The sequence below is a fragment of the Diabrotica undecimpunctata genome, chromosome 8, assembly GCF_040954645.1.
Source record: "Diabrotica undecimpunctata isolate CICGRU chromosome 8, icDiaUnde3, whole genome shotgun sequence".
Taxonomy (NCBI): Eukaryota; Metazoa; Arthropoda; class Insecta; order Coleoptera; family Chrysomelidae; genus Diabrotica; species Diabrotica undecimpunctata.
The window spans coordinates 3,637,771-3,646,900 of NC_092810.1; the positions used below are offsets into that span (position 1 = coordinate 3,637,771).

At 33.1% G+C, this 9,130-nt stretch overlaps 1 protein-coding gene across 4 annotated transcripts in view; it reads left to right on the forward strand.

Moving 5' to 3' along the window:
• Positions 1-7,820, forward strand: part of LOC140449188 (uncharacterized) — a 287,503-nt gene extending 279,683 nt beyond the window's left edge. For all 4 annotated transcript variants that reach the window (XM_072542346.1, XM_072542345.1, XM_072542348.1 and 1 more), the window contains 2 exons: positions 4,788-5,024; positions 7,392-7,820. In XM_072542346.1, coding sequence (XP_072398447.1) covers positions 4,788-5,024; positions 7,392-7,520 — 366 coding nt within the window. In that variant the 3' untranslated portion in view covers positions 7,521-7,820. The remainder of the gene's footprint in view (positions 1-4,787; positions 5,025-7,391) is intronic.
• Positions 7,821-9,130: the final 1,310 nt, after the last annotated feature.

The following is a 9,130-nucleotide window of genomic DNA, read 5'->3' on the forward strand; positions in this document are numbered from 1 at the left end:
TTTATTTACGGTATTTTATACTTTTGGTCGATATTCCATCTCCAGCGCGCGTTGATGGTAGTGGTAGGTTGTTGGTTGGCTAACCAAGACCAAGATTACGTCTTGAAGAACAATGATCACGACTCTAATTCAGAGTAATCAGAAGGAGAAGAGTTACCAGATCTTAACGAAACTCAGCAGAATCTAAATACTCGTTTGTGATTTGTGGGAAGGGACAAAAAGACGTTGTGGAATAAATTTTTCGTAGCTGTTTCAAACAAAAAGAACCGGAGCAAAAACATGGTGGGTCAATAGTTTGGAGTTATTGGAACAGCCAGAGAAGCAAAAACCATCATTGATGTTTGGCAATTGTTTTTTCCAGACTCTGTCATCAGTCCAATAGTTGAACATACAAACAAATATATTCTAAAGGTTTTAACAAATTACACTACAGAAAGAGATCTCATATTAAGAGATCTGTGGGCACAGGACGAAACCGGTGTAGAGATTTTTTGTCTTACAATGGAAATGAATCGATTTCAATTTTTGTTGCGAGCGCTTCGCTTTGACGATCTTGATGATAAAGAGGAACGAAAACAGTAAGTACGATAAGCTATCTTCTATAAGAGATCTTTTTGATCGATTTGTTGAGCGATGCAAAGCCAATTATGCTCTAAGTGAATTTGTGACAATTGATGAAATCCTTGAGTCATTTCGTGGCAAATGTGGATTTCGGCAATATATGTCGAATAAACCTGCAAAGTATTCTTCTTCTTCATGTGCCTTCTTTTCTAAGAAGGTTAGCAACTATCATGGTTTGCAACCACCTTTCGATACCGCTGCTCTAAAGAGGTCAGCAGAAGTGCTGTTAAACCAAGCTCTTAAATTGTTTAACCAGGAGATGCGTCTTCTTCCGCGACTCCTTCTACCCTGTATTCTTCCTTGCATTATTAATTGCAATAAGTTATAATGCTCGACCCTCATGACATGTCCCAGATATTGCAGTTTTCTGACTTTAATTGTATGTCGAACCTCTTTATCTTTTCCCATTCTTCTCAACACTTCGACATTCGTGACTCTACCCACCCAACTTATTCTTAATGTCCTTCTGTAGGCCCATAACACGACGGCTTCTAATATACCCGAAACATCTTTCTTTAATGCCCAAGCCTCCAACCCATAAAATAATACGGAGAACACGTAGCATCTCAGAAAGACTGCAAAGTATGGAATCAAATTATTAGCGCTTGTTGATTTCACGTCATATTACACCTATAATATAGAGGTGTATGTTGGGACTTAACCAGATGGGCCCTATAAAGTTGACGTTGTAATCTAATTTCCTTGCTTGTGAAAGCGACAATATTTTTCAGAATATCATCAGTGAAAAACAGTGAAAATACTGAAATTCCACTAGTTACTTGTCGAGCAGCTCCTTTATTTCCAGGTAAATGAATCACTAGATTTCTTTGATTGGTCCGACGTGACTTTTTGTTGACTTTTCCGCTCCATTTGAAGCAATTTTTTCCATGTAGTTTGGTAGGCACTTTCCCAATTTGCACATTTAATGTCGTTTTCGTTATTTGTAGCTGAGAGAGATTGGAATTGGAATCCTCGTCATTCTCCGGAACATAATCATCATCGTTGGAATCTTCGTTATTTTCCGGTATATAATCATCGTCGAAATCTTCGTCAGGCTCCGGACTATAATCATCATCGGAATCTTCGCCAAGTTCCGATCTATAATTGTTTATTATTAGGTCATTCTCAGAACTACCATTTTAATTCTCGGGCTCAAAATCTGAGAGATTCTCATTATTTTCTCTAGTTCTTTTTGGGTTAATGGTCTGCGAGCTTTATCTACGTTGATACTGTAAGAAAAAGCACATTTAAAATCCTAACTTCATCAATAAAACAAATTACTTAACGAAATACTAATTTCGGATCGATGTACAAATATAATGGTAATACTACCCGGGGTACAGCTGAACCACAAAATCAACGCACTGCAGATAACAACTTACCTGCTAAAACAAGAAATTACACAAGCGCGCGTTACCGTGTTGCCAAAAGTAATAAAATTACATAACAGGACTTTTACGACAGCCTGGGGTACACCTGCACCCCGGGTAGTAATGTAGGGTTAAATAAGTTGATACCATAGAATAACCGAACACACATAGAAGCGACATAACGGTCCAAAAGCGTGTACCATTTTTTGTATACGCATGCCCGATTCTGGTTGTTTAACTGTCAAAAACACGTGCTTATTCTTTAATTCTGGTTGTTTTCGATAGTCCGTAGGCGTCTATGGTAAATACTCGACACAACAAGTGCATTTGACCATTTATATAATTTATTTAAAATTAAAAGGTTATAGTTTATAGTTATAGTTAAATATATAAGTTTATAGTTAAAAGTTTAATTTACATTTAAAATGTCTGGATATATTTGTGCGATTCGCGGATGTTCATCTGTGACAGGAAAAGGAATAAGTTTATTTAGATTTCCTAAGAATAATAACAGGTAATTACTATTGCTTTGTAATTATTATTAGTTATTACATAATAGTATTGGTTTGACTTTCGAACAGTAAGCCGACGCCGACGTGTCTGTCTGAGCTATAAAAAATAAACTTTGGTCTGCTAAGGGATAGTTCAAAATGAAAACATTAAATTTGGTGTCAGTGCTATTTCTTTTATTGAAAAACGCAAGTCTCCGAAGGCTCAGGTCAAAAAATCAACATACGGTGGCCTGGTGTCAGCGCGCTCGAAGACAACAATACGAATATAGTATTTTTAGGAAATAAAAATATATAGAGGGTTTTATACACGAGAATATTTGATTTAAGAGCGTAGGCGCAAAATTTCGGGCAAATGTTTTTTAAATGTATTCATTTTTTTCGAATCCTGAAAAAACTAATAAATATTTTTGAAAAATTTAAACGCACAATGAAAGACCACATTATTACTGAGGGCCAAAAGTCTCCGAAAACTTCTATAATGTTTATTTTAATAAGTTACAGGGGTGAAAAAAAAGAGAAAATTTAGTGTGATTTTTAATTTCAAATATCTCATTCAAAAAAACTTTTTGTTTATTCTAAGGGACTTTCGGTCCTCGGTAATAATGTAATCTTTCATTCTGTGTTTAAATTTTTCAAAAATATTTGTTAGTTTTCTCAGGATTCCAAAAAAATGTAGCGTAGGCGCAAAATTTCGGGCATTGGCCCGAAATTTTGCGCCTACGCTCTTAAACAAAACAAAGAAATTACTAAAATGCTTAAACTAAAAATTGTTGGAAACATAATTAGACCGATAATTGGTAAAATCTTAAAATTACAACAGAACAAGACTTCAAAATTGAGAAACATGGTTGCAAATAAACAAACTTACATTAAATTATGAAAAAACTAAATAGGTACTCATCTACTTTTTGCTATATACAAAAGTTTTCTGCCAATTTTTAATTCGTTAAATATAAATAAAAAAGATCAAATATATGGATCGAAGTACACAAAATATTTAGGAGTTTTAAATGGGAATTACAAATAAAAAATAATAAAACTTTATTTGTTGCATATCTTAATATTTAGTGACATTTTTGTGACTTAGTCAGGAGAAAACTGTAAATTTATTAAGATTAGATATTGACAAAAGTTAAATATTTCATTACTTACAATATAGTTAGAATATACTAATACTCTTATAGTTGTAAGTAATAAAGTATTATTTATAAATACAGAAAAAGTTCTTTGTTTAAAATTTGTTCTGTTAAAAATTTGTAGTGCCAAAGTGTGGATAGAAGCTTGCAGACGAGAAGATTTGTTATTCAAAATGGATTCACTTTATAATAATTATATGATTTGTGAACTGCATTTTGAAGATAATGTTATTCTAAAAGGAAATAGAAGAAAAACTTTGGCGCATGACGGAGTACCTTCAATGATCTTTGTTATTTATATTTAACGAATTAAAAATTGGCAGACAACTTTTGTATATAGCAAAAAGTAGATGAGTACCTATTTAGTTTTTTCATAATTTAATGTAAGTTTGTTTATTTGCAACCATGTTTTTGCAATTTTGAAGTCTTGTTCTGTTGTAATTTTAAGATTTTTAGTAATTTCTTTGTTTCGCTTAAGAGCGTAGGCGCAAAATTTCGGGCCAATGCTTTTTAAATATAATTATTTTTTTCGAATCCTGAGAAAACTAACAAATATTTTTGAAAAATTTAAACACAAAATGAAAGATTACATTATTACCGAGAGCCGAAAGTCCCTTAGAATAAACAAAAAGTTTTTTTGAATGAGATATTTGGTATTAAAATAAACATTATAGAAGTTGTCAGGGACTTTCGGCCCTCAGTAATAATGTAGTCTTTCATTCTGCGTTTAAATTTTTCAAAAATACTTATTAGTTTTTTCAGGATTCGAAAAAAATGAATGCATTTAAAAAACATTGGCACGAAATTTTGCGCCTACGCTCTTAAGAATTTATATTGTGTGATATGCCCACTGACTATTAATTTTCTGGTTGTTAGCTGTCATTGGCGGCTTGGCCACGTAACTTCAAAGGACTGTCGCTTCTCTGTGTTCGGTTGTTCTCTGTTGATACTATTAAATTTTATAAGTTGCACACAGATCAAACTGTTTGTCTAAATTATTTAGCTAAAAGCGAAAAAAGTCATATTAGCGTCAGTTGTATAAGAAATTGCATTATAAAAAAATTACGTTCCAATTTTGCACTCAAAAATATTTTGTTTACAACTCAAATGTTGACCTATTACATTTAAATCGAATACTTAATTTTTAGGTTAATACAGAAACAATGAAAGCACAGTATATCTGGAATATAAGTCTAGAACATCAAAGGGTTGGGGAAATGTTCATTGTTTGCGGGGTGCTTTATGCCGTCGACAGCGTAACTGACAGGAACACGAAGATTCGATTTGCTTTCGATTTGTATAAAAATAATTTGTTAGATGTCAACTTAGCTATAGCAAATCCATTCAGAAAAACTACGATGTTGGGATATAATGCTAAAAATCAGGTAAATATCAAACATACTATTTTGATAAGCGTTCATATACAAATATATTGTTCAGATGAAAGTACCAGTACCTAAATAGTCAAGTTAGTTTAGCCTCTCTGACTTTAACCCTTTACTGCATAAATTATTGCAAATATATAATAAAAAAATATTTTTATGAATTGTGATTTATATTAAGGCATATAAAATAGACAGATAGATAGATAAATGGTTTATTGGTAATAAGTGAATACAAAAGTATTTTTTACAAGTCAAAGATAAAAAAAATATATGTCATTATAGTTAATATACACATAAATATAAATATAAAACATAAAACACAGATACAGTGTTTTAACTTATACTGTTGACATTTACAACAAATTAAAATTGGAAGTAAAATACTCCTCAAATGTAAAAAAGGCATGTACTATAAGGTGACTCTTAATTTTTGCTTTAGACTGATGAAAATTAAGAGCTTTTATTCTTGCTGGCACTAAGTTGTAGAATTTTATGGCTAAATATCTTGAACCATTTCTGGATCTCTCAAGTCGGCCAAATTCTGGTATAAGATTATTGTTAAATCTGGTGGGATAATTTTGAAAATCTACATGCGCATTGTATTGGCTAAGATTTTGTTTAATGTGCAACAGACACTGCATAATGTATACCCAAGGTAAAGTTATAATTTTAAAAGCTCTAAAGGAGTTTCCACAGTCTGCTCTATAACAGAGCCTAGAGATAATACGAACACACTTTGTTGAGCAAACACTTTGTCAATATGACAAGAGTGGCCCCAGGAGAGAATAGCATATGGCAGATGAGAGTGGAAATTACTATGATAAGGTGTTAAAATTGTTTCCCTGGAAGTTACTTGTACAAGGTTCCCGAAAGAGGAAAAGTTGCCGGGAAAGCTTTTTCGACAGATTAACTATATGTTGTTCCTAGGTTAATCTTGCATCCAAATATACTCCCAGAAACTTCGCTCCGGAATTTGATAGATATGAATCAATTAGTTGGATAACATCACTATGAAAATTTTAATAAGAAAGTTTTCTAATCAGAATACTATGTGTGACACAATCGAAAGCCTTAGTAAGATCTAAAAACGATGCAAGAGTATCAAGATATTTTTCAAACCCTAAGAACTGAAGACGATGATCGATGAGCTTCATACGGAATCCATAAAAAAAGGACTGAAAATGAATCTGAGTAAAACTAAGCTAATGTCGAATAAAGATGATCAACCGACGATAACCATCCAAGGAACAAAAGTGGAACATGTAGAAGAATACATATATCTGGGTAAGAATATCAAGGTAAACAAAGAAAACCAAACTACCGAAATAAGCAGACGAGTAAGAATGGGATGGGCCGCATTTGGAAAACTCTCATACATACTGAAAGACAAAAAGATACCCCAAAACCTTCGAACCAAAGTGTTCGATTCTTGTATCCTTCCCGTTCTCACTTACGGAGCTCAAACATGGACATTCACAAAAAAGAACATGGACAAGATTCGAAAAACTCAGCGAGCCATGGAACGACAGATGCTTGGTATCTCACTAATAGATCGGCAAACGAACGAAGCAATCCGGAACAAAACAAAAATAAAGGACGCCGCGAAACAAGCAGCTAAATTAAAATGGAAATGGTCTAGACACAACGAACGTATCGAAGATGGTAGATGGAACAAAGAAGTCAGAAACTGGCGACCGTACGATGCGAAAAGACCAAGAGGAAGACCTCAAATGCGCTGGAGCGACGATATCAAAAGAGTCGCAGGACAAATGTGGAAACGCCTAGCACACAACAGGGATGAATGGCGAGATATGGGAGAGGCCTTTATTCGACAATTCGGATAGAAAAAGGGCTATAAAAAAAATCTACTATAATTATATTTGGATTTGAAAAATTATACTCAGCTTCTATTATGGTTGAAAGAACCACGCCCACTCTCTTTTCGACGTGAGCGAACTGGCCTTGAATATAATTTTGTATGCAATCTACTTTACAAGTTTTGAATATTATAATTTTTGTGTTGATACTAACTCAATAAAGGCAAAAGTAGAGTTTGGCCCTTTTTAAAACTCAGGTCCAGAATTATTTAAGTGCAAAATATAATTACCTAATATTTTGAAAGCATTTAAATTTGAATTTTAGACTTAATCTTTACTTTAAAACCTATAAACTTCTATAATTCCTGTAGCAATATTTTTTTAACTATGCACGTCTTTCCCATAAATGTACATTTACCAGCGATTATCTTTGGAAATTATCAAATTTCATGCCAAGAACATCTCTATATTTTCATTGCGTTCAGACAATTTCGTATTTCGATCTGGAATCAATTTCAAATTATATTTATGACATTTTGTTCTCTTTTAGGAACTGTATTCTTGGGATAGAGGAAACCAATTAACTTATCCCGTGCGGTATCACGATATTGGCTACAATTCATCAACCGCAGCAGCAAAGGACGATAGAGGCGAATCGTCGGATGGTGGCTCAAAATAAATCAGCTAATAAGAGAGAATTTTAACAATTTTAGTTTTTTTATAATGTATTGATAGGCATTCTAACATAATTTTTTTGTCAATAATACTAGTCAGTTAAGTGGCGAATTATTGTTTTTAAAATTTATAAAATAATTTGATTATTATTGTAATTTCACAAGTGGTTGAAACTCACCTGTCTCATTGATACTTACGTATTCATCTATGTACTCTACTTTAAGAATAAAATATTTAGCTACATGTAGTACATGTAGTACTATATAAGTGTTTTAGTTATATTTCCCTGTGTAACTCGCTGAACAGTAGATATCAATGGTTTAATCAATATATTGTAGTTTTTAAATTAAGTTTAATTAAAATTATTAACACAAATTTGTATACAGGGTGAACTATAGCACAAAATTACGATTTTCTCAATTTTTTAAATAGATCACCCCAAGCGAAGAAAAGGAATATGATGTACTGATAGCTACTACCGAAGATCCCCACATCAGCACTCGTAAAATTTCACGTCAACATGACATTCGTCAAACTTTGGCGGCAGAAATCCTTCTTTCTAGGCTACATTTCACAAAAATTGAACGGTGAATTGGCATAATTTTTATTACTAGGCACCAAGCAATCCCTATTTTGGTAACACTCATAGTCAAACTAGGTAGTGTGTAAATGTTTAGAGTGGTATTGTTGGCGATTATGTGATTGGCCCACAATTTTTTGAAGGTCGTGTAAATGGTGCCATATATCTAGAATTTCTAATCATGAACCAATACTATTGAAAAATGTACTGCTTAATATTCGACAACGAATGTGGTTCTTACACGACAATGGTTCAGTCCACAGCACTGTTCCTATTTACAATCATCTAAATAACTTTCCTGAAAGGTGGATAGGCAGAAAAGAACCAACTTTTTTGCGACTGCAGTCACCGGAATTCTCCAAAATTGATTTTTTCATGTGGGGATAAAAGACCTTGTACACAAAAAGGCCTGTAACAACAGCTAACAAGCCTTTACTAGTCGTCTTCTTTAGTCACCAAAATAAGATTTAAAAACGGTTATTGAGGCCATAGAGGACACTAAATGCATTCTTCAAAATAAAAGACCAAATGCTGAATCTATGCTTAGCATGCTTTACTATGAAGTAAAGACAATATCTGAACAACTAGACGTTAAATTGAAGATGCCTCGTATAGTTTCTCGTCAAACCTGTCGTCAAAACCAACCTGCTAACTTTTGCGAAGAATATTTACGAAGATCTATTTATTTACTCCTTTTAGACAATATTTTAACTGATTTAGAAGGACGACTGTCACTGGAAGTTATGAATCTATTTAATCTTCGAGTTATTTTACCTAAAACTGATAACACACCAGAAGATAAAGTTGCTACTGTATATTTCACAGTAGAACAAGAGTATTCACTGTGGATTCAAAAGTGGAAAAGGGTCGTGCAAAATCATTGAAAACTTCCTCATTCTATTTTAGAAGTATTAGAAAACTGCGATATTTATATGTATCCAAATATCAGAATATTTCTGCAAATATTAATTACACTATCAGTCACTGCAGCAACAGCAGAGCGTAGTTTTTTTACGCTTAAGCGTCTAAAGACT